The 26,770-nt window shown below is 37.6% G+C and overlaps 1 protein-coding gene across 1 annotated transcript in view; it reads left to right on the top strand.

The window, feature by feature from the left end:
* LOC137150972 (cilia- and flagella-associated protein 47-like) overlaps positions 1-26,770 on the top strand; it is a 294,207-nt gene that overhangs the window by 83,051 nt on the left and 184,386 nt on the right. The window contains exons 22-26 of the mRNA XM_067545101.1: positions 3,578-3,746; positions 8,964-9,058; positions 12,177-12,336; positions 22,511-22,706; positions 24,472-24,681. Coding sequence (XP_067401202.1) covers positions 3,578-3,746; positions 8,964-9,058; positions 12,177-12,336; positions 22,511-22,706; positions 24,472-24,681 — 830 coding nt within the window. The remainder of the gene's footprint in view (positions 1-3,577; positions 3,747-8,963; positions 9,059-12,176; positions 12,337-22,510; positions 22,707-24,471; positions 24,682-26,770) is intronic.

The following is a 26,770-nucleotide window of genomic DNA, read 5'->3' as shown; positions in this document are numbered from 1 at the left end:
ACAACTCTGAACTGCAGGCAGCGGGGGGAACTCTGAGCTCTGGGGTCCCTCCTCTACCCGCGGTGGTTCTGAACTCTGGGATCCCCACCATTCACAGTGGCTGACGGCAGGGGTACCTGGAGCTCTCGGCTGCCGTTCGGGATCCCCCAACTCCAGCCACCACAGGGGTACCCAGATCCCCAAATTGGTGCGGGTGGCGGGCCCCGCAGATCCAAGCCACAGGAACTTGGGAGACCTCGGAGCTCTGGGGTCCCTCTGCTGCCCATGGTGGCTCTGAGCTGCAGGGTCCCCACTACCCACAGCAGCTGACAACGGGAGTCCCCGGGACTTGCAGCCCCCACCTGTGAGTGGGAGTGGGGGAACCCCACAGCCCCAATCCCACCTTAGGGGGATCTGGAGTCCTGAGCCAGTGCTGGTCTTTGCCCTGCAGCTCCGAGTCATGGGGAGCAGGGGGATGTCAGAGCCCTGCAGTCCCTCCACTGCCTGCGATGGCTCTGAGCTCAGGGGTCCACACCACACATGGTGGCTGGCGGTAGCAGGCCCTGGAGCTCCCAGCTGTGGTGGTCCCAAGCCACCATGGGGGGACCCTAGTGCCTGGAGTGGGTGGCAGGCCCCGCAACTCCCATATTCAGCTGCTATGCCTGTCCCCCCAGCTCCCAGCTGCTGCACCCCCTCCTTTCTCCTAGGCAGCTCCCAGCTGCTGTCCTATTATTTTTAATAAAAGTCGCAGACAGAACACGGGCTTCCATGAATTTTTCTGTATTGCCCGTGACCTATCAGTGACTTTTACTAAAAATAACTTTGACAGAATCTTAAACTTACCTATGGGCTTACCATTCCTGATGGTAATTTTAGCAAGCTTACCTTTGTCAGACACCCCCTGCAAGGTGCTGTGTCTGTCTGGTTCCACAAAACAAGGCCCTCGTCCCTTCCCAAGACAGTGTTCCTTTTTGAACTTGTCAAGTATTTTATCTCCTATATTTGAGGGCCTTTTTCTGTACTGGTTCAAATCAGGTTTGTAGTCCGGCTGGAGGCAAAATCTTCCAAGGTAATAGACCCAGCATTGTTTCTTAACATCCCTCAAGTGTTTGCTGAAATGTGGCTTGAGCCATTTTTCCTCTTTCCTGTCTGGTTTTTTCAGGCAATCTCCTGCTGTGTTAAAGCAGTATAGTCACCCCCCCAAAAAATCTCAGTCAGGTCAATATAGAACATCTCCAAATCCATTGTAGTAATAACCTCAGGTTTTTAAATGCATCTTTATAATCCTTAATGTACAGAATATGCAAGATAATTTACTGCGTGGTAGCAAACAATTCCTCATTATGGAGTTTCTTTGGAAATAAAAACCAAAGCCTAGGAAATTCCATAAAGGAAAAAATCATGTTAAAAGATGATTGAGGTTGCAAAGTGATGCACTAAAAGGTAAGGAAATGTAAACTTAATTCTGCTCTCTTTTCCATAAGCATTATAATACCATTTTAAAGTATGTGACCCTTTTTTTTCTGAAAGACCCCCGCTTCATTCATTGTGCAGGTTAGATATTGCACTGTTAATGATAAAGGGACATATAGTAAATGAAACAAAAAGATCTGAGCTTTATTTTGCAGTAAAGCGTTATGGATTTATTATAAATCCACGTAAATTAATGGATTTGCTCTGAGTTTATACCTGTATTACTGAGAACAAATTTGGGTCCTCAGTGGATGGGATGGATTATGTGCAGCAAATGAGACAAGGCCTTGGAGAGCTCTGTCTCTTTTTTTAATTACAAAGGTTGGATGGTGTTTAGTGCATGAAACACTGACTGAACAGTGAGGATAACAATTTAGTTTGTAAATCTGTTTGGGTTTTGTTTTTCACTGCACACTAACATGTAGTAAATGTAGAAGCATTAATTCCATCTATCATGGTCTTAGAGACTGCTTGATGTGCATAACCAGAAGGGGGCAGAGATAAGGTTGCTAGGTTTCTAATCTTCAAATGTTTTGCTCTGTATCTACATAAACTCTCTCTCACACTCACACACACATATTAAAAGTATATTTGCAACATCAAAAGGTCTTTATTCCAAAGACCTTAGTGAGACAGTATTTATTGTCTTTTATAGTTTTTAAGATGTGGAGCTTTATATTTTAGATATTACTTAGTGTCAAATTTGAAACATCAGTATGGTTCATTGGCGATTTGAATGAAAATACACATAATATGCACTCTCTCCCACTTAGCAAAAACAGATGGACGCAATCCCCCCAGATGCCCTACACACATCTGGGTTATTGTATTCAATCGAGAGTTTCTGATTCCTGCATGAATTTATATGGAACACACAAATCCTTCCAGAACACTGGAAATTATAAGATCTGCATAGTCTTCTCTCATAGTCTAAGCAGTTCATAGACTTTCTGATGGAGCTGAGAAACTTCCAGAATCATTGGGAATTTGGCAACTTTTCTTCTGTCTCCCCAAAACATATGCACACTACTCACTACCTCAGACATGAAAATCAAGTTTAATGTACTGATTCCTGCAGAATTTATAAACTCTGTAATGACTTCTTAAAATATTTACTAGAACTAGCTATATTAAGGGGCTTTAAGAAGTACATAGACTTTGAACATGTAGACTTTCTGAAGCATTAGCTGAAAGCAGAACCCCATAAGTTGAGGAGGACTTCAGTTATGATTTTTAGGGCATGTTAATGTAAAAGTACTTCCTGTTCTTTTCCCATGCTGACTTTGCTTTGGTTATCCATACTTTTGTCACTCTGAGAGTAAAGTACTGTAATGTGCGGTGTGTGAGGCACCCCTTGAGAAGCCATTTGGATTCAGAGGACAGAACGAAACATTGCCACTTGCTTATTAATTATTGTGAAAGAATCATCCTACGCACCATGTTAGCTTTAGCCTATAAACTCCTAAATGTTTTGGGGCTGATTCCGAATGAATGCCTTTCTTCAGATGCAATATTAACACAATTAGAATCAATGAAAGCAATGAAGTTTAAACGACATCAGTGTAAATGATGGTGAGTGGCAGGCTTTTTTTGTAAAGGGTTCCTGACTTAAAAAGTTACTGCTTCTTAGCCCATTTTGTTAATATTCTGGGCATACTAAAGCCTGCCTTTTCTCTTGAGCAGTTGAGAGGAGTTTGCTTAAACAGAATTCCACACCTGCCAGCTAGCCCTTTGCTGTATGTTATTGATTATAGCCTGAAATCCAACTCAGTTTTTTTTGTCTGATATAATATTTTAAAAGGACCAAAGCACCTTTTAAAATAAGGATGTGCCAAAAGAGCACGTTCAGAACTAAACTATGTATAATTCTGGTAATTTTTGTCCTATTATTTTTTTCCTTTGGGAATAAAAGGGCAGGTCTTTGGGTATTTAAGATGGCTGACATCATGTGACAATAAGCAAAGCTCCCATTGATCTCACTGGTGCATGATTAGACCCTCAAGTTAACTTTTTCAAAAAATTGTTTGAATAATTCTCCTAAAATATTGATATTAGTAGTATAGTACAGCATAAACTTGCTGTTTCCCTCATTGAGAAAATGACCATAACTATTTTTGTCCTTTAGGTGGCGGCATATGATTTCAATCTTCCAATAAACATAAATTTCAGTGAGGTTCCATCTTCGCGGCAAAGCACTACAGCTACGACTCCTTCTGAGTCTGTAAAACACATAATTGTTCCTCGTCCTCAAATGGTGACTGTGGCTGCTCCATTATGTACCGTTCAAGCAACTGGTATGTAAAGTAGGAATATTAAGTGTGTGTGTGTGTGTGTGTGTGTGGGGTGTTCTCTGTATTGCTCTTTTAGGGGTTGATTTCTAGCTTTAGCAAAGGAACATGAGATGCTAAAGGACTAAGGGGTAGAACTCACTAGGTTAATTTAGCGTTTGTTATAATATTAAATAACTGGGAAATATAAAACATTTATCTTTGCATCTGTTCACTCTTTTAAAATGTGTATCTTTGAAGCTGGAATTATATTACTATCCTTTCTACAATTAAATATCAAAGCATCATAGAAATGTAGGGCTGGAAGGGACCTTGAGAGGTCAACAAGCCCAGTCGCATGTGTTGAGGCAGGACTCAGTAAACCTAGATCATCCCTGACAGGTGTCTGTCCAAGCTGTTCTTAAGCCTTTCCAATGATGGGGATTCCACAACCTTCCTTTGGAAGTTTATTCCAGTACTTATAGTTCCAAAGTTTTTCCCAATATCACTGTTCTCTTCATAACAGCGCTTAACATAGCTGAAGACTGTTAGGATTTTTATAATTTTTGTTGCCCTTCTCTAGACTTTCTTCAGTTTATCCACATCTTTCCTAAGTGTGGTGCCAAGAATTGAACACAGTACTCCAGCTGAGGCCTCACCAGTGTGGAGTAGAGCAGGACAATGTCTTACATATGACACTCCTTTTAATACACCCCAAAATGATATTAGCCTTTTTTGAAGCTGCACATCACATTATTGACTCATGCTCAGTTTGTGATCCACTATAACTCCCAGGTCCTTTTCAGCAGTACTACCACCTTGCCAGTTATTCCCCATCTTGTAATTGTGCATTTGATTTTTTTTTTCCTTCCTAAGTATAGTAGTTTGCCCTGGTCTATATTAAATTTCAGCTTGTTGCTTTGTTTATTGTTGGTGTGTTGTTGGTATATTCAATATCTAAGCACTGGGAGAAAATATACCTCTTCCATTTAGAGGTCTGTCTTTACTTATTTAATTAATTTTAGTTAACCCACAACCCAATTTATTTTCTTCTTACTGCCTGATGGTACCAAAGTTGGTACTAGCCCTACCACACTTGAAGTATTTAGAAGGCAGTGTGGGAAAATAGCATGTCTCTCATTATGCATCTTTTCTCTGAGGCTCTGTAAAAACTAGTAATAACCACTATGCCTAAAATCACTTTTAAACATGTCTGAAGCAGAGACTGTAATCCAGCCTCGAGAGAACTGAGAGGTGTTCTGTTCATATGCTTCTGTAAAAGGCAAGTCAGTGCCCAGATTCCCAGATATTTTGCCTCTAACAGTAAACTGGCATTTTGTGGAATATTTTTTGTACTCTCCACTTGCCTGCCTGACCCTCTCTTTCATGCTGGTCTGCACACACCTACTACCTGAGGCCTCTAGTATTCCTCTCCTCCGTGTTCAATTTATGTATTGGCTATCAGAGAATGAGGCTTTAGTGCATTTGTCATCCTCTTAGCCTGCTCCCTTTGGATGGTGTCCACATACTGCTGTAGTATTTTGAGTAGTAGAGATGGCTGAGCTCTCAACTCCAATATGTAAGAACACCAGGAACAGGGCAGACTTCTGGGAAAGGAAATAGGTTGGTGTTCTTTAACACTACAGGGCCCAAACCTAAGACCTACCCTTGACAAAATATTTGCCCTCAAGGGTTCTTTTCTGCAGTAGTGCAGCCCATGTGGTAGAAGTAAATTTCTGGTGAATATATTCATATATGTTTATTTGAACAAAATTGAAACTAAATCCAAGTATAGGTTTGAATGTGAAATTATCAAAAAACATGTCTCTTTAAAAAGAATACAGTGTAACAAAGTTACAAATTGATATTGCAGAGGTGATTTTCTGTAAGGCCTGCAATTAAAAGAAATGTTTATCTTTTGTTTCTGCTATTTATTTTTGTGTGGAACAGTGAAATTTATACACAGTCTTAAATCTTGATAATAAATAACAATCTTTTTTATAAAACCACATAGATATATCTACACTCTTTCATTTGCAGAAGAAGTATAGAATATAACTCTTTGAAAAAATATTGGTTTATATTGTGACTTCAAAGTAAAGGTCCTATTGTCAAGGAGCAGTTATAATATTGTAATGAATACAAGATACTGTAGGTTTTGCGTATATCATGCATTTCAGTAATCAATATAATCAATTAAAAACACTTCCAAATATAAAATTATGTGGTTGAAAGTAAATCTTAACTCTTTGAAAGCTTCTAATTTTCTCCTACACATCTGCAAATACCACTAACTGACAGTAAAAAATATTAGCTATCACATGGAATAAACTATATATAGATAAACACTCCCACTAGACAGATTTAAAAAATGGCCATGGATGTGTACAGAATTATATCTTAAAACGGTATCCCATTGCACAATAAATGCCACTAAAAAGTGTCTGAAAGAATTGTAGGTTGCTGCAATCCGAATATTTTAAAAGCCAAAGGAATCTTCTCTAAAAAAAATAGCTGATAAATTAGTTTTTTCTATTCTGTGGCTATTTCATTGTATTCTTTCTGGGGGGAAAATACTAAATAAATATTCTGAGCACTCAGTATTTCACTCAACCATTCTCATATATTGTAGGCAAATGGCAAAACATGTTTTGGTGCTATGAAAGAAGAACTTAATAGTTTTATTCCATCACACCATCTTAGAAATGACACTTGTTAGATATTTTCAGATGTCTCATTGAAAAACAGGATGTGATAACACACATGCTTTTTGAGAGCTAAGGATCTGATTCTACAAATTCTGTATCCCATACTTAGTTACTAGTCATGCATTTCTATTGTGGGAGGCCATGTATTTTCTACATGTACGTAATCTTTAAAAAGAATAAAAAAATCTGTGACTGTTACCAGGAATGTTGCCTGGGATTAAAAGTACCTAGAAGAGTGTTTGAGAACTTGAGACAGTCTTGGCAGCAGAATTAGTTCAGTTGCCATATATGTCAGAAGCTGATGGCATCCTGCCATGTGTGTATTCTCAGAACTGCTCACACTGAGAGCAGTACCATTCTATCTGCAGTCATGCAGTTTTTTGAACTTGAGTGTAGCTAATACAATTTCAGTGTCCTGTGGATGTTTTTAAATTGTTACCAGAAATCATGTGGAGGCAGTAGGCTGTTTCATCAGCCAGGGAAGGAAAGCAAACTCTACAGCCAAGTACTTCAAGGCCCTTTCTTCAGGATACAGTTATTGTTTATATCAAAAGACATAATCAACACGAAATAAAACAACTAAACTGAAAAACAGTGGTCACAATCTCCAGAGGCTTATCTCTGCTTCAGTTAGCCATGAGGAAAGAGAGGACACACTCAGTGGTTTTTGTTTGTTTAGCAAATTTATCATAGTGTGGAGAAAAGCTCGAAAGAAAGATGAAGTGAGTGCATCCTAAAGGCTCAGAAACCAGAGACAAATGAAAAGAACCCAGTGTTCATTATGCCTTTAAAAAAGAAAAAATCTCCTTTTTTGAGATTTTAAGTGTTGACCTCTGAATGCTTGTGTATGGCATTTTTTCTCTGTGATCCCTGTGGACCCAGCAGGGGTAGGCAGGGATCCCTTAACCCTCTCTTGGTGGCTGCTTTACTTTGTCACACCACGTTATGTATTGACCGCCCTCTGGACACAATTGTAACATGTTTTGTAGATATGCTGGGCGTTGTTGCAAACTCTCTTTTGGCTCCAGTGGAGACTCAGTGAGGACGAAAGTCTTGGTGGTCTCACCATGAAGGGACTCTCTAAATATAGCCGTTTTAAAAAAAAAAACAGATGAAGTGCATCTCATTCCAGGGTAGTACCAAGAAGGCTAACATATCAGTCTATCGGCTTCCAGGTTGTGCTTTTGACATCACCTTATAATTGGCACAGTAGAGTATTCAAGAGGGGTGTGAGCTTGGCAGTTTATGCATCTGTATTGAGTATAGTAGGCTAGGTTCCTATCTAAGAATGTCTGTGTTTGTAGAAATTACATATCTTTGTTTAAGGTGATGTCCCAGCTATTCGTTTTAGTGAGAGAAAATTAGTTTTGGTGGCTATATAAAGTGAGAAATGGGGTTGGGTATTGGTCTTTTTTGTAGAAGGAAGAGATAAGTGTTCTGATGAAGTGGCATCCTAAGAGCATTGTACTGTGAAAGGTACTTGCAAATTTTAGTAAAAATTATTCTGCTCCAGCCAGGTTTCTTTTACAGTAGCTTTGCCTAGTACAGAAGTGACCCCAAGAATCTTGGGGCAGGTCTCCATTTATTTAATTTCTTCTGAATCCTCACCATTCACTTAATACTTAATCATAAATCATACATATTTTTTGCTTTCTTTACTTTGGCGCTGGAGAAAATCAATTACTGTATTAAATGAAAAGTAATGCCATTGTGATAAATCTATACCTATTTTTCGGTGAGTAGCAAAATCTACATAAAGTATCACATATTTAAATAAATTTCAGAACTATTAAAAAAATAAAGGAGCTAATAGGTGCATTAAACTTTTAGTAGCTGTTTAGAAAAAAATGAAGCTAATACTACTTAAATTTTCCATCATTATAGAAAATTAATATTTAGTGATAACTAAAATAGATAGGCTCAAAGGAACTCCAGTTCACTATTTAAAAAGGTTTTTTTAAATCATTGATTAGATCTCTAAAATGCTTCTCCTGGTCCACAAAGGACTTAGTCTAATTCCCTTTTGCATTCATCTGAAATAGGGAGAACGTATTGTTCTCTTTTTTTATAGTATCAATGGTATGAAGGACAGACATTATGAGTTTGATTTTTAGCCTGACCTAAACTTGGCTTCCCTTGGGAAACTGACATTTTGGTGGGTGCAAAATTAATGTAACTTAGATGTGTCTCTATATGGGGTCATAATCAAGTAGACATTTATATGATATTAATTGTGCTTGCAATTTATAGACACTGAAAGGGTGGACAGGTTTTAAAAGAAAGGGAGAATCTGTCAGATTAAGAACATTGTTTTAGCTGTGTCAGTCCCAGGACATTGGTGAGACAAGGTGGGTGAGGTAATATATTTTATTGGACCAACTTCTGTTGGTGAGAGAGACGAGCTTTTGAGCCACACAGATCTCTTCTTCAGGTTTTAAGAATGTGGAATAATAAAGTGGAAATAAAGTTTTAATTAAAATAGTTGCGGAAATATTTGCCAAGACATTCTATACATTTCTTTGATTTTCTCCTATAGTACTGCAGCCACCACTTCAGTTCTCCACTTCAGAGCTGGTATTTCAGTCAAGAAATATACATTTAGATATTGCCGATGAAAGTCAGAGCACTCAGGTAAATAAACACATATTTGTTTATGATTATTCTTTACTTAATCTCTTTTACTTTACAATGACTGTAAAAGAGGTACAAATTAAGAACACACAATGCAATTTAAGCAACCACATACATTTTTTCTAGTATATGTACTTATGGATTCCCAAGTGTTTTTATCATTGTTCTATCCTACTGTGAGTTTCATGTTGCTTTCTAAACGTTATGGCTTTTGCTCATTTTCTGACTTAGACTTGATTTTACCCTCAGATTCATGAACTAAATTGTGCACACCATGAGAAACTGACTATCACAATGCAGTAGCTGACTTCCAAAGATGTCCAGTGGTGATATGTAATGTGATCATGTCTAAGCTTGTACTTGAAAGTTTTTTGCAGTGTATTTTATACAAACAGTTAATAATTCATCATATACTCTTCATTTTATAAATATGAGTTTTTCTTTTTGAAATTACCTTTGCAGATCCCCCATCTGGCAATCGTATGTTGTGCTTCATGATCCTAGGAGCATGCTAGCACAGCTTAGCATTTGGGTGGTGTGCTTACATTGATTATTTTGGGGAAGTTCTATGGCTTGTGATAACAGGAGAGCAGACTAGATGATCACAATAGCCTCTTTTGGCTTTGGAATCTCTGAATCTACAGATCTAAAGAACCAACAATGGTTTAAAAAGGTTAAGCTTCCCCCTTTATTTTCTCTCTTTCTGGTGATGACAGTGATGTTGGGATTATTTCCCTCATCTTTCATTGCATAATTAATATTTTTCTTAACTACTGATTTACTAAAAATGTTATTTTAGGTCTTGCTTTTATGAAGCTATTTGTTAGTTTTCTATAATAGTCTTTTTAGGATCCTGTTATTTTGGATCCAGAGAAACATTCAGAGTTTAAAAGTTGTCGTTCATGTCATGCTAAAATGTCTGATATGACCACCACACAGGTGCTTTAAATGTATAGGAGAAGTGGTAATATTTTCTATTTGTTCAAGATCAATTCTTCACTTTTAAATTTCCATAGCCATGGTGGGTGATGGAGAAAAAGGATGCTAGATCAGAGCCCATATAGTCACTTTACCTGAGGCCATATAGTATATATTCTCCAATATCTATTCAGATTAAAGTTTCCTCAAGAATCCTTTTGAGATGTCCCTCTGGAATCATAAAAGAGATGAGCTACATTCTCCTTAATTATCTATTTAAGATACTTGGAAAGTCATTGTCTTCTAGTAGATTACCTGAACTTTTCTATGTGAAGGATGATATTTCTTGAATGAAGAAGACAGAGGAACTCTGTCCATTTCACAAGATGTCTCCTTGAACACTGCTCTCTCTTCTTATATTGGTGACAGCATGGCCTTCCAGGAGATAATAGTGTGGGACAGTTTTAATCTATGGAGACTTAGGCAGCTCATAATGCATGTCTGGATAAATCTTGATCCTCATGAATGTTAGTTCTTATAGCTTGCCTGTAAAGTCACATCTACCCTGCAGCTGGGAGTGTGCTTCCCAGCTTGGGTAGCCAGACAAGCACTAGCTTTGCTTGAACTTGTATGCTGAAAATAGCAGTATAGCTGAAGGTAGATTGGGCAGTCCTTGGGCTAGCCGCCTGAATCAGATGCAAGGGGTCTGAGCAGATTTGTATTCAGGTGTTGGAAGAATGTGTCTGTCTACGCTCCCAGCTGCAATGTAGACGTACCCTTACAGGCAGGCTAAGGGAACTATTGTTCATGAGGGTCAAGACCTAGCCGGACCTGCATTATGAGGTGCCTATAATGCATGTGAAATTCTGTCTTATTCTCTAGCCTCTGTTGTGACCATTCAGAGATATTACTTGCTCAGGACTTGAGACAAAAGTGCTGGAATTGCCTTTTGAAGGGATATAGCCTTTCCTCTGTTAAAACAAATGATCACTGGAGCACATTCATAGAGACTAGTTCTTTGGCACTGTCTTTTCAGGGTTTCGTAGTCTGTCTTTAGAATGAACATGCTGTCCTTCATGTATGAGAAGCAGCACTCAGGTGATGAAATTAGATACCAAATCTTAGGGTAAGCAAAGGTAACTTCAAAGTGCCTGTCATTTTAAAGAGAGTCAACCTAGGCAGAGGGCTTATATTCTGTTCCTTTATTATACAGGCTACTTTATACTCTGATGCAACAATGTTGGGACCTCAGCAGGCATCCAGATGCCAGTATGTTTCAACACTATTCCCTTTTTGCATCCTTCTCCTTCTGGAGATTACTTACTTACAGTTTCTTCCGATAAGGTTTTGGCTATGAACCTGGGTGTGCGCTGAAATTTATATACGACAGCTACACTTTTCAGTTCTATGGCATGCTTTGTATTCCTGCTGTTTCCATAAAACGTTTTCAGATATTCTCATGAGAAATTTTTGAGGGATGAAGTCACAACCCAGCACCTGGGGACAATGTAGCAGATTCATGAGTCACTTTACTAGGGGAAAGGTTTTTATTCTTGCTATGTTGTCATTCCAGCAAAAAAGGTGGGTTTCTAAAACCTGTTCTGAATTTTTGAATTCTCAATAAGTTTAACAGAAGGATCAATATATGTAGTAACTTTAGAGAACTGTAATTTCAGATCTGTCAGATAGTGTATTCAGGGTTTGCAATGTTCGACTGATACCAGAAGAAGTTCTCCCATTTGTATTTGCTTCACCACCACTGCCATCATAAAAACAGTGAATCTACTTATCACACGCTAACCCAAGATTGATGGCCAATTTACTATTACTCCAGGTTATTCCTATTAATTGAAAATACCAGTGTAATATCTAAGACTTGAGAAAATGGTTTTCCTTCCTGGGTAGGAAACATTGTTCTTTGTGTATGATGAGCAGCTGGTAAGTGTGCTTTCTGTGAACCCATGAGGCATGCTTATTTTTTTACCTTACAAACATAATCTACATACTACATTGCTCTCTAGTGTGCTCTGTTGAATTCTGTGTCAATTTTTTCTTATTTGTAGATTATTAAAATGTACAATATACAATAGCAACTTGACTTGTTTTCAAGAGGAAGTGATTAATATTTAACAATGTGAAACATAAGATAATGTTTATTGCATTCTGTCATCTTGTATCCATTCTCTACAACTGTTTATAGACATTTGACCTGAAGAATATCTCAAGACAACAGGTGACATGGAAATTAGATCTCGACAGTGCAGGAAAAGCCGTAGAAGATGGCATTTTTAAATTTAGTCTGTGTGCTGGGGTTCTTGAGCCAGGACAAAAAACTAGTATCACTGTAGGCTTCTGCCCATGTAAGTATTTTTCTGAATTTGTCAATTTTTATATAAACGTTGTTTGTTCAAGACTCCTTTTCCAGAAGTGTATTTAAATCCCTTTTTACTGTGGATCAGCATATTTTCTTTGCTGAAATATGTTTAAAGAGCTAATGTGTTCAGAGGGTCAACTTTGATAAAAACTGAAATAAAACTATAAACAGCCCCCCCCACTTTAACTCCTCAGTTACATAGGTTGAAGCCAGGAAGATAAAAGTAGCATTTTCTATCTTTAAGCTACCTAATGCTACAGGTTCTAGGATTGTGCCAATGGAAAAAAGCCCATTGAAGCGCAGAGAACTAAGAGTGTGGCAGTCTGGACACCTCAGGAAAGGGGAATTGCTTGAAATGTTTCTTCTTTGTGATAAGGCTTCAAAAGATAGGAGACCTGAGACTTTTTCTTTGGGAAAGCATAAGGGGATAAGAACAGATTCAAACTGAAGGGTTCTTCTGTGAATTTGAGGGACACTGTTTTCAGGCATTCATCTCACTCTAGGTTAATGTCTGAACATTAGCCCAGGTCATGGAATTTTATTTAGGTATTTATATACTTGCTGTGAAATACAGCAGTAATCCGTGGGTTTTTTCTTTGCAATGACCCAAGCAGAGCAAAATATTAAGCTGCTCCTTTCCCTTGACACATGAAACATTTCTAGGAAAATGACCCTGGAAACCATATATTTCTCAGAGAAGCCAAAGTACTTTTCTGCAGCGTATTCAATATTCTTAATCCACAGACATTAGATATTTATGCTATCCACATATATCTGGACTGTGTGAAATAAGTTTCTGGTCTCTGTCCAGTTCTCAATGAACTGATGTCCACATCACAATAACCTCCACTATCAGCATAAATTGGAAACCTTGTTGGTAGTATGATTAGAGAGGCTAAGGATTGAATGGATATGAAAACTACCCACTCAGAAGTAGAGGCAGTTCCTCCAGGTTGTGAATGAGGCTTATTATGGAAATGGGTGTGGAAAAAGCTTTCATTATTATGGGTATGCATAAAGCTTGCACAGTTGCTGCCTACATTGCACTTGTTCAGTGGATAAAATAATTCCTACGCTCTTCAGAGTAGTCAGTCCTGCACCTTTAATGAGCGCTTATTTTAAGTCAAGTAAAAAATTAAAACTCTTCATGTGGATTAAGGAGAATTTGGTGTGTGTGTGGTTTTTTTTTCTAACTAGCCAGAATATAGAAATAAAATGCAGTGTCTCTTCAGAAGATCTAAGGTTGGGACATTCATATATTTTTGAATAGCCCTAGTTGATTTAGTAAAGTAGACTTAGTATATCAAAAGGTAAAACATATCCCTACCAAAATTCAGGAGGAGACTCTGAAGATTACAGTGAGCCTTACTGGAAATCCTTAAACAGGAAGTAATTATTATGACAGAAATTGCAACCATGTGCAATATCTTTGGGGACCATCTTATATTTGGTTTATGTACTACTGTGGATCAAGGATTGATGCAACTTCAGTGGGGATGGTTATCATGGTTCCTTCAGGAAAACCCAAACAGTGAGAGGTGATTCAAGTGAATCATCCTGTGTTTTAAAAACCTCCAGAAAGGTATCACCCTCTGAGGAGGCTTGCAAGTATGGTTTAAATCTGGGTTTTCCAGAGACCAACAGACAAGGAAAGGACTTTTTGATTTAAAAAGGCTGCCCTTAAACAGACTTAGGGCCTTCTTGCTGATCCAGCAAATGGACAGGACCTTCTATCACAAATGGGCCCCCACCCTGGCAGAAGGGTTGGGAGGACCTTGGCCTTCCAGGTGGTGGGTGACCTCTGGTAAGATTTTTAGCCTGTGTATAGGAACTTGTTGTTTTTATGTTTACTCTGTAATGCTTTTTGCCTTAAGAATAAAGGTGCTTGCCAGAAAGAGAAATGTGGTTACTTGTAACTGCTGGCAACACACTATTCAAACACTTTCAGGGAAAGCAAATAACAAGCTCTGGCCTCTAGGCAGACTGGTCCTGCTGGGGATATCATAACATAAGGCAAGAGTTCTGCAGCCTTTAAACACCTGTCAGGAGAGAGAGATGTGGGTTTTTACCCAAGAGAGGTGATGCCTGGGAGTCAGAAATTTTAAATGGGTGCCCTTCTAGGGACCACAGAGAGGGAAGACAGATGCATTTGCCTCAGAACTGTGACAGTTACATTTCTGGAAGAATATGGGACAGAACCTGTGTCTCCTTTTCTTCAAGTAAACAAGGAAAAACATTATAGTCTAGTTACATCTTGTTACCAAAAAGGTTAAGGACCCCAGACTGATTCTGTACACTACACTGAGAAGTCTGTGTTATGTTCTTCTCTATGTACATCTGTTATCATGTAAGACCACAATCTACTTACAAAAATATACAATCATGTTTGGTTGTCACTTTGAGTAAACAGTGCTGCTACTTTTGGGGCTGGAGTTGTTTCATGCGTTTAAAACATTTATTTTTCTTTAATATATACGTATGCTAATGGGGTGTAGATGATTTTCATCATCTTAGAGGGTGCGACTAGGTAGAAGCAGCAGGCAAGGAAGGTAACCTCCTTTTCTTTGACTCATCTTTTTAAGAAACCTGACAAGAGAAACATGCTAAGACCTAACATTTTGGAGTGCAGACTGAGGAAGGGGCAGTGGAAATGAGGGGGGAAGGAAGGTAAAAAGATGGTGTGGTTATTGCCCTTCAGGGCTCTAAACATTCTGCATGTGGTTTAGGCATGTGAATCTATATTTATTTTACGAATTTTCTCCTTTCTGAATCATCTACTTTACTTTATGCCCTCTGTTCCCTGTTGTCATTCAAATAACAGAAAATCACAAAATAGAGGGCTATAACGTTTTCTTGGAGAGGCAGTTTTAATAGATAATCTCTCAGTGTATGTATATGTCTACACTAATGAATGATGATAGTAAAATAATCAGACCAAGAGTACAATAAAAATCATAAAAGTTTTCATTTGTTTGTCATTCTGAGAAAAATGTTATTTTATGGCCCTATCCTGTCGAGTTGTATTTTTAGACTGAGAGGGGAAAATTTTGAATGAATGCTGATCTGGCATTTGATTGGATCAGCATGGTTTGATTTTAGGGATGATCAAGTCAGTATTAATCTTGCTAAGGTAAGCTAAAAAAAATTGAAGGGAGGAATATTTTTATTGATATTAACAAATAATATAAGACCGTTCTTCCAAAGCTGTGACCTTTAAGTGATTGGTGAGCCAGACAGGGGTGGGTGGACATCTGTTTCTTTCTCTCCTGTTGGTTTCCAGCTGCCACATTTCATTAAGGACTGTTGTATAATATTTGGGAGAGTATTTAGATCACATAAGCAATTGTTGTAGAAGCCTCAAGGGTATCATGATTGTAAATGCAAGGAGAGGTCATTCACAGGATAATCTCTCCATTAATATATGATCTATGCTATGAAGAAATATGAGGCGCCCTTGTATAAAATAGTATTGTTATGAAAACTACCAAACCAGCTAATAACATATAAATACAAAACAAAATTTTGAGTTAGTGAATAAAGTGTGTGTGTATGTGTGTGCTGTGTGTGTAAAAATATACTGTATCTGTATATACTCATGCACACTCTACAAGGATCATTGATAATCAACACTATTTTTCATTTAAAGTTGTTTGTTTACATTTTTACTGTGTTCCTAAGTCTTAAATGTTTACATAAATGATAAAAGCATTCTAAAAATCAATTAACTTCACAATTTCATACTTTAAATATTGTTTCACAGATGATACAATACACAGGTAGACTACAAATGGTGGAAGAATATTTAATCTTCCTTGTAATGGAATAATAAATACAGAAAAACCTACACAAAAGACTTCAACTTAATAGCCTATTAAAGAGCATGCTTTGCCTTTTACCTACAGAAATGTATTCTGTAGAATTTCAGCACGTTTGGGTGGGCAAACTGATTAATAAGCCCTAGTATTTTCTTTAAAGTATGAATTGTACTGATTTGTTTCAATACACCACTGTGTTTATAGTAATAATAATATGTAGCTCTTATGTAGCACTTTTCATAAGTAGATCTCCCAGCAATGCAAAATGAAGAATTTCTGCATGTGACAGGATGTGGTGCTAAAGTATTTTTATGACATGAAATTTAACTTAAATCTAACATATAAAAGGCTTGCACGAAGTCTGGTAATGTAACTGGTTTCCTTACTATGAGAGAAGTGACTAAGTTCAACAGACATGCTTAAGAACTGAATATATATTTACCTGAAATGATCTTATACTACTGTATAATCCATAATGCATTAACTAATGCATGAAAGGGATAGAATGTTAATATATCTTGTCACACTGTATAATAATTGTAATTCTTCAAAAAAAATATGTTTCAATAGATCCATGCTTCTTGGTTTTCATGGTTGAGTCATGAGATTCACAATTGGACTAGCAAGATTAAAAGAATTTTGAACCCTTAGGAGGTTTACTGATTATATCACTGAAGGGTGCAGAAGGATTTCACAGCCTCTAACTTCTAGTTCCTTTTTTCTGCAACAGCAGGAAGTTGAATAGCTGTGCCCTCTAGCAGCTTCTATGGGGAAAATGATTGGTTTATTATTGATTTTTCTTTTTCTAGGACATAGCCTTTTGATTAAACAACTTGATACCTTTTCCCCCTCAGGAATCTGTATTTTTAGTGTAGCAGGATCTTTTTCTGTTGGCATTCATTTCTGTTCAAGATGCATATACTGTAATTATACAATATTCCATCAAAAGTCTACATTCATAAAACATTTAAAGTTGCTAAGCACTCAGAAACGATGAAACTGCTTTTAGTGCTGCACATGAAACTTTAATTCTCCCTCTATTAGAATATGCATTATGACCATCTTTTTATTCAGTTTGTACAGCAGCTAACATGGGGTCCTGGTCCATGACTTTGACTCCTAGATGCAAAGATACAAATAATAAATAATAAAAATGAAAGAACAAATATTATGTAATCATGTAACTAAAGATTGCATTGTAATGCATACACACAAGGGGCAGAATTAAGGTTGCGCATAAGTGGTCGCATTACTGAAGAATATTGTTATGCACCTTTTGTGTTGTCATTTCCAGATTTTTTGATTGCTTAGCCATGGAACCTTAATATTTCTGAGTATTGTTATAATGATGGAATATAATTTATTGTTCAATTACGTTGTATCCATCTTAAACAGAAAGGGAATGTCAAAAACAAAAAAACCTAAAAACAACCATCTGGTCTAGCTAAGGTACATGTCCTCACTTATAATGTCCAGTCATTTACTGCAGCTGTGCAGTCCTCAGTGCAAAGCAGGAGAGAGAGTGCTTTGTGTTGAGCTGGTCCTCTGGCGCGAATTAGCTCAGTTGTTCTGAAAATGAGGCTGCTTCTCTTTAGGCTCCTAAATACAGATTTAGAAGTGCAGTTTTCAAATGGGCCTAACTGACCTAAGAGCACAAGTCCCTTTGAATAGCCCATAGTAGAAATGTAACTTTAGGCTAAAAGATTTGAAAATTTTGGCTGTACTATGGGATGGATTACTGGAAGTCCATGGCAGATAGGTTGGATGTATTGGGTTGGAAGGAGGATATGGTGGTATATTGTGGAAGAAGGGGAATGACTGTGGCTATGCATTTAAGAGGGTAAGAGGGCGAATGGAGAAAGCTTGGCTGTCTCTGGTAGAAATAAAGGAGGTTGGTAGACTTGTTTAAAATAGAAGGGAAGAATTGTAGGGCATTGGGAGAGCCTGGTTGGCAGAGAATCAGAAGACATGATGATTTGGTCGTATAAGAGGAGAGGAAACTGGGAGTAAAATGCTTTTAGTACAACTTATTTTGCATTCATAACACATGCTTTAAAGGATTCTTCCTCCCCACCATCTTTGGGGACTGAAGATAGAATATAGAGAAGAAGAAGAATTTAGGCTGGTTTATTGTACATTCTGAAATTTTCTTTTGACTGTCGTCTCATCAGGGCACAGGATCAATGTGAAGATTGTGCATTTTTAAGTGATGTTAAAGTACCATGAATTGATTCAATGACATGGTATTGAAGATGCAGGTGTTGAAGCGTTCTACCCCAACATTGCAACAAGATATGGGTTTTTGAGTATCCATTCCCTCAAGTCCAGTTTCACTGTTGACACACAAAATCTGAAAGATGGCCCTATACAGTTATTGTTATATCCACATACTTGATGGGTTTTGTGAGGCTCCCAAACACCTCAAAACGAAGGTATTTCTGCATAATTTCACCTTAGAAACTGTTGCAATATTAATAGAACTTTATTTTTTTCTTTGTAGGTGGTTGTAATGGGGTATCCATCTGAGTATTTGGAAGCTCTGGGTAGCTGGTCTAGGGACATCCAACTAGAGCCAAGGACAAAATCCCTACTTCACTTGTTGAATCTGCAGTTCTTAAGAACCCCACTGCTAGGGGTTAAGTGTCTGGAGGAGTGAATGCAGCTAGATCTTGGGGGGGGGGAAATACATGGCCCAGCTAACAGACATAAAAGAAAGAAGCAGAAAGGAATAGCTAGTGGGGGGGAAAAACCATGTACTCAAGCTGAGAAAAAATTGTGTTGCTTCACTTAGACCTCTCCAGAAAGGGAAGGGCTTTTGATGGGAAACTGTTTATACCCTGCAAATGAAAGACTTTGTATTTGGACCTGCTTATAGCCTGGAAGGGGTGTTCTATCCTGGGACCTACTGGTATTGTTGGTGAGAGGGAGAGCCCAAACTGTGGTAATTCGCTTAACAGTGTTATCATTTGCACTTTGTTTAAATCATAGGTTCACTTTTTATTTTGGTACTGAAACTCTACAGACTTTCATCCTAAAGTCTGTAGCTGCTTTGAGGAAAGCAGCAGCTTACACTGAAGTGCTTCTGACTGCACCAGCAGAGCCTTTGTAACCGGTCTGCTGGAAAACTGCCTGCTGGGCTTGCAGTTGATATGACTTGAGCAAAAACAAGTGGAGCTGTGTTCAACTTTATTCTTCTGGGAACTCAATTTTTTCTCATTGCAGTTACTACTTTGAGAAGTTAAAAAGTCTTTTTTTCCCTAATGTTTTTGTGAAAATTTTTGTTTCTGTCAAAGTTATGTCTTGTTCAAACCCAAAGGACGCTTTTTCAGTAAGTCAGTTAAAAAGACACTTACAGAGCACTGAAAGCTGCTTCAGTGCAGACCGATGTTTTATTAAAAACCATTAGACTTTGACTGGCATTTTCAAAGGGGGAACAAGGGAGTTAATTTCAATGGGATTTGTGATCCCAACTCTCTTAGGCTTCTTTGAAAATCCCAATCTTTGATATTCTACTGCAATTAAGGTAGTGTTAAAAATACTGTCAATGGGCATAGTTATAGTTAAAGCTGACTTCTTGTTAGAGTGAGTTGAAAACTGAATTTATTTCTGAATTTAAACTGTCAGAATCAATGCAACTGAAACGTCACATACATATAATTTTTAAGTTTTATGGGAAGTTTGGGGCAAATAAGACAAAGTGCTTCATTGAAATGAAGCTTCCAGATTTGTTGTTCACTTTTCAAAGAACGTTCTAGTGCTTTTTTTCCCTTTTCCTGAAATATTCACTTACAAGTTTTAAAGGGGTGGGCATAGGATTGGAGAAGATACTTTAGTGGGTTAGCCTAAGAATACAAAACACCCAAGTGTATGTGTAAACACAGATATATATATATAGATATAAAAATAACACCTATTATATAAACATGTTTTTGTTAAGGGTACATAATATCCACATCAGGTTCATAATCCATCTGTTTGTGTGCTTTATATAAAAACACTAATTTGCGTGCTTAGCAAAGTACGCATGGCCCCACAAGTGGTGGCTGGGATAGAATGACTGGCAAGAAACCACAGGGATTTGATCTCAGAAATGTGGATGAGGGAAAGACATTTGGGGGCACTTTTTTTTTTTTTTTTTTTTTTTAAAACATCCTTGTGTTGAGTAGATGTATTAAAACCAGTGGAACTACTTAAGGAATAAGGATCTGGTTTAGGTAAATATACCTATTCAGGAAGGTAAGGACATGCTTAAAGTCTTATTGCCAATATGCAGCTAGTTCTCCAAAGCAACCTTAAGTTTGATCCCATGATGCCCATCTGGCAGACCATCAGAAACCCAGAGACATGCATAAGGATGGAGCTTTATAAACTGACTTTTGCTAAAACTGATGACTGAAATAAGTGCTTGGGTACATTTTAACAAAAAGATTTATGATTTTGTATGCCCTGGTAGTATGCAGTTGGAATATTTGTCTTTGATAGTTTCCTGTTTTGGTTCTCCAGCATCAGAAGTGAAACTCTTTAAAATTTCAGTAAGTGTTTCTGTGGTGTTGTCTTTAGGGTCTTTTACTCTTTCCCCCTAATATGTCCAGATTTAGCAAAAGGAGGAATTACTTAATTCCATGGATTCCAACAGCTCTGGGCAAATTTAGGTGGACACATTTGTAAACACTATGAAACATCCCCAAGGAAAACTCCTACATCTGCTGTCAACTTGTCCACTACCATATAGCAAATGATGGTGGAGTATTGGGTAGTAGTATAGCACAAGCTGTGCCTGTGATCACTAGAGGTATGGCATTCTGGTTTAATATGATTATATTATCCCTCTTGTTATTCAGTTTGTATGGTTAATGCTATTGTGCCATAATAGCATTTTTTGGAATCCTTATCAGTTGTGCTTTTAAGAAAGAGGCAGAATTTGGATGAGATTATTGTGCCTGTAGGAGGATGAATGGGGGCGGCCAGTTTTCAAGGAAACAATGTCATATTTAAAGGAGGAAAATTACTGAGAATACAAAATCCCTGCAAACTCCAAAACATTCATCTGAATGGTTGAGGTGATAATACTGGACTAGTGGAGCAGTAGAAAGGAGAGAAAAAAGTTTGCTAGGAAACTTTTTGTTAAATTATTGTTGGTATGTGATCATGTATTTAAGATATCCTTAAACAGAATGGAAACCAAATGCACTTAGCAAACTATTGCTATTGTTCCCTCAGGACTCTTGCCTCATTTAGTACGCAGGAACACAGGATGGAGCTGCTCTGGGAATGAATCAGGGTTGTGAAGTGAAAAGGCAGTTGAATGCTGCCCTAGAGAACTGGCTTCTATCACTGACTCTGCCACAGATTTGCTTTATGTTGCTGGGCATGTCACATAAGCCACAATTTTCACAGCTGGCCATTGTGTGTTCCTCATTTTCTGAGTACCCAACTGGAGACACCTGTGGTCTGATTTGCAGAAGTGCTGAGTAGAACTGAGCAAATAATTGATCTTCTGGTTTGGAAGCCAGATGGAGAATCCCCTCCCCACCCCCAAAATTGCACTGTCCAACCTGTGCACTGAATGAGGCCAAATCATGTGGCAAATTGTATGTGATCTGGTAATTAAAAACTGTATCATAACATGTATGCACAAAGAGGCCGAGTTAAGGCAACCATAATTCTGGTATTTCCTGAATGTTAAGTGTTTGACTTTGTAACCTTAATGGGTTTTTTTAGTTGAACTGGTTTGGATGTAATAGATACGTAGGGCAAATCATGGCCCCATTGAAGTCAGTGTAAGTTTTGGCATTTATTTCTGTGGGATCAGAATTTCTCCTTTGAAGTTTTGTCTGTATTTGCAGATGAGATGTGAGAGGCATTTTTATGTCAGAAATAGCATAGAGCTTTGGAATCTGGAAGTTGAATTTATATTTTAAGATATTGGTGTCTATTATTATGTTGTTGATTTAGAGATCCCATAGGACTTTGACTACATGACATTGCAGTTAGCTATGGGTGGTTTCACATTTCATGGTGTTTAATAATGGGTACACGTCTCTTCAACTGCAACAAATATTACATTTTTCAATAATTTTGAAGACATATCAGAATCTCGAAAAGTTTCCCTTCTAATAAACAAAAGAAAAGTGGGTTCCAAGTTTCCAGGACAATAACTTTTTTTCTTCCCAACTTATCTTTAGTAGACAATATATGTAACACGGCAACTTATTTTCATATTAGACTGTATTTTGGAAAGAAAAGCAATATGCTGGATTAGAAAGTTCTTATCTGGTTTGTTACTTCAAATGATTTATTTTAATTATGTTAGTATATTTGATTGTTTATTCCGTTTTTCATCAGCTTGTCCTGGGACTTATGGAGCTGAAGTGCCAGTGTTTCTGAATGATAATCCATCACGTTGCAAACTATTAACTCTGTCTAGTATTGTCAAGTCACCTAAGATAAACTTTGTTCCCCCGCTTTTAATATTGATGCCTGTTCCTCTGGATATGAAAACTGAGACAGATGTCAATATTATTCCATTGGACTACTCAAGGTAAATCTTCACTTAAATTGCAGATTAATTGATCAAATATACGATAATTGTCATGCTTCCTCTGTTTTCTGCTGCAGGAGGTACTTGATAATTGGGTGGGTGGTCCTATCACTTTCTGCGCAATGGAGGAAAATGCCATACTTAGCAGGAAATGGTGACAGTATACTGTGTTTTATTCTCATAATGTATCATTTGTCTACTAGCTCTGTGCTCCAGAAATGTATCCATCCTCGTTGCAGGTCAAATTGTCACTCTTTTTTACTTTTTTGGAAAGCACAGCAGAACTATGAAAAAAGAAGCAGCTATGAGAGCTTCTCAGTGACTTCAGCCTGAGATTCATATAATAAACTTGGTTTGTTTGGTTTTTTGTTTTTTGTTTTTGTTTTTTTTTGGTGTCATGATTAGATGAAAACATTGTAGCTATTGTTTTTCTCTGGCAAATTGATTAGAAATCTTTATTTGGTACCAAACAACTATTTTGGGTTAATGTGATTTTGTTATACACATTGTTGAGTTACACTGTATGCACTAATATTTCATTATCTGTGCAAGGCTGTATTGTATTTTCAACAAAACAAACTGTTGATAAGTTATTAATCTAAAAGTGTGTGTATAAATTAGATTTATTAATGATTGCTATTTTCATTCATTTTTTAGATCTCCAAATATCACATTCAATTAAATTGAATGTTTGAAAACAAACAAAAATTTCCCCTTAATCTCCATACTGTATAACGAAATGTATTAGTCCAGAGTTGGTGCAATATTTGGTTAACGGATGTCTCCCTGAGTCCTTTACCATGGGCTTTGTACTGTATGGCTTTGTACATCTTAATATTTTTGTATAATAGGGCTTGGTAATGGTATCCAGAGCTTTTAAATTCTGGGGAACTAGTTCAAATACAGCTCAAAGCAATAGTGGTTAAAGGCTACCATCTGATAGCTTTTTGTTAGCCTGTGTTAAATGATGATATAGTCTCACCATAGTTTCCGGTGGATAGGTGTTAACATATCAAAAACTAATACCACAACTGGTGATATTGATAGCATATTAGGCAGAACTTGTATTACTCCCTTCCCTAGTCTCTCTAGGCAAGAGTTGAGGCATACTTGTATGACAGCTGTTAGGAAGTTTGCACTTCTACCTGTGATGTACTTTTTCTATGGTTAAATGGTAAATTTCATTTTCCAGTGCAGTTAGTAGCACTAACTTTATATGACTGAGTATTGCAGTGTCAGAGAACTGAATGAACATCTTGCATCCTCTCACATAGATCTGATTGCAGGATTGGAGCCTAAATTAGTGTGACAAAGGAAAGTCACTGGCTAGAAGCTTCCATTTTGTGCAAGGAGATGTAAAGTAAAAGCTGTTTTGAACAGTAAAACAATTTGACAAGTGTTAATACAATTTATTCAATATAGAGGAAAGCTTTAGCAGTAGGAGATTTCTAAGGGAACAAATACAAGTAATACTTAGGCCTTTCATATAACAATGGTCTGTAAAAACTGTTATTTCATAGAATACTGAGTTGCAGTGGGTCACCACAGAAAACTTATTACAGTACAATTGTAAAAGACAAAATGGCATGTTAAATGTTAAAGAACTTATTTTTCAGTTAGTTTCAGTTGACTAATAATTTTAAAAACAATTCATTGTTATGATCATGGTTCATATATCTAGCTATGAAAAGCAGTTTGATAAATGTGTGAATTTGTTACCGTTGCTCTTTAGGAACAAACATCGTTATTATTGATTTTAACACAGGCCATCAGCACTACAAGTTGAAATTCCAGAGCTTGAACTTGAAGATGGTGACAGGATTAATCCCCTTTCTGTGCAGTTTCCAAGTGGCCAAGTTATTGCAGTCTCACCAGCGGGAACAAATGTAGGACTCACTTGTCATATTAGCTTCAGGTCATCCAGACCAGTGTCATTTTTAGGGAATATATTCTTCATCGATGAAGAAAAAAACAGGTAATTTAAATGCATTAAGTTCATTTAGGGGAAGGGAGGAGGCTCCATGTTGGGGAGAAGTGTGTAAGACATAAACCTCTTGACATAAACTAGCTGGAAAAAAATTTCAAGGAGTTTCTAGTATAAACTAATACATTTTAAAGTAAACCTAAGAAATACATCCCGTTTTGAGTTGGATTCCAGTGCCGAACCACACCATTCAGCTTTGCCCTTACGTTTTCATTAATTTCAGAATATTGTACTTTGCGATCAGTTTTTCTGTTCCCCCTCCCTCATATTGTCTTTTGAGAAGTGTTATCTTGAGCAAACAAATCCTGCTGGTTTTGGTCCAAATTGTTTTTCTATTTTTGAAAAAAAATCTCCATTAAATGTTTTGTGTTTGTATTTTAAGTGATACTTCCTCCTATTAGACTGTAGTATGAGCATGAAATATGGTGCTCCTATCAATTTAGGTTTGTAAAGTGCTTTGTAAAGAGCTTTATTAACCTAATATATCATCATTTTAATGCATAATTCATACAATACAATGGAATCAATGTTTAGAGGTCTATTTAAAGAACGAAATGTTTCTGACTGTAGGGAAGCGTGAAGCTTGCAGGATTTGTTTTGTGTGGCTAATGGGCTGCAGCAGTTGGCAACAAACCAACCCTGGCTGGATTTTATGGTGGCTTGTTTTTCTTGAACCTAGACATCAGTGAAATAGTCTTTCCTTTGAGCCCCCTCTCTATTATATAATGGTCATGGGAGTGAAGTAGGACCTATCTTCTTGTCCTGGTGCTAGGAAGTCCCTTCTCCCATTCCATCACTCCTCATGGCATCATGAAGAGCTGGTGGCCCCTCTTTCTGCTCCGCAGATCTTCAGGAGGCTTCCAGGAAAGGACCACCACATTCACCAGTCCTGTTGAGCTTCTAGATGCTGCTCCTGCCTCTCCTCCATGCACACAAAAAGAAGTAGAAGATGCAATCTGTGCGAAGTTTCTATTCACATCTTTTGCATAAAGTGAATTCAATAGAATTCCTAGTAGTTCTATGTTAACTTACAGTGTAGGATGTGAAATCAATCAGATCACAGTAAAGGTTCAGGATCAGGAAACAGATGTGCTAAAAAAACCCCCAAAATTTTAGCTTTGCTTTTTGTTTAAAATTTCTTGCAGTATAACTTGCTAATTTTTGTTAGATACTCCCTATATCTAGGTTCCATCATGGATATCTTCCTGCTACCTGGACAGGAAAACTTGATTATGTTGTTCCCCCAATCCTATTCCTACACGGAATGCTTCTAAAGATCAAGTGGGAACATGCCTTGGTTATATTAGTAGCCTCACCATGGCCCTGCCAAAACTGGTTTTCCACTCTACTGGATCTCTCAGTGGTGACTCCAATCTCACTTCTGTTGCACCTGGATTTGATCACTCAAGACAACGGTCGGCTGCTCCACTTGAACCTGTGTTCCCTTCATTTAACAGCTGGAAGCTCAGTGACTAAATACCAGAAAACAGGCTTGCTCAGAGCAAGTTTTCCAAGTCTTGCTAAGCAGTAGAAAGTCCTCCATCAGGGCCACCTACCTGTCAAAATGGAAGCGATTCTTGGTCTAGGTTTGCCAAACTGGAGTTTCTCCACCTGACATATATACGTGACTAATTTGCTGTACCTGAAACAGCAAGGCTTAGCAATTTCCTCTCTCAAGGTTCACCTGGCAGCAATATCAGCTTGCCACCCTTATGTGGATAACCATTTTTTTTTTCAAATTACATGACAACCAGATTCCTTAAAGGCTTGGAAAGGTTGTACCCTCAATTAAGAGAACCCTTGGGAGTTGAATCTAGTCTCATCTAAACTTATGGAACCACGTTGAGCCTTTAGCAATGTGTTTCTTATCATAGCTGTCCTGGAAGAAGGTTTTTCTAATAGACATCACTTCTGACAGAAGTCTCTGATACTTTGTATTGCAGTATAATATGTTGCACAGGAGACTGAATATATCTTAGAATTAAAATGGTGCCAAGAGCAGATAAGCACTACCTTAATTATTTGCCTGTTACTATTTCTACTGTGATCTCAATTTTCAGGGTTAAACATTTTGTCCTTT

This window comes from Emydura macquarii, unplaced genomic scaffold, assembly GCF_026122565.2.
Source record: "Emydura macquarii macquarii isolate MOO-44397 ecotype Brisbane River unplaced genomic scaffold, CSIRO-AGI_Emac_v2 contig_1043, whole genome shotgun sequence".
Lineage (NCBI taxonomy): Eukaryota > Metazoa > Chordata > Testudines > Chelidae > Emydura > Emydura macquarii.
The sequence above is the reverse complement of the archived record's forward strand: the minus strand, read 5'-3'. Positions and strand labels throughout refer to the sequence as shown.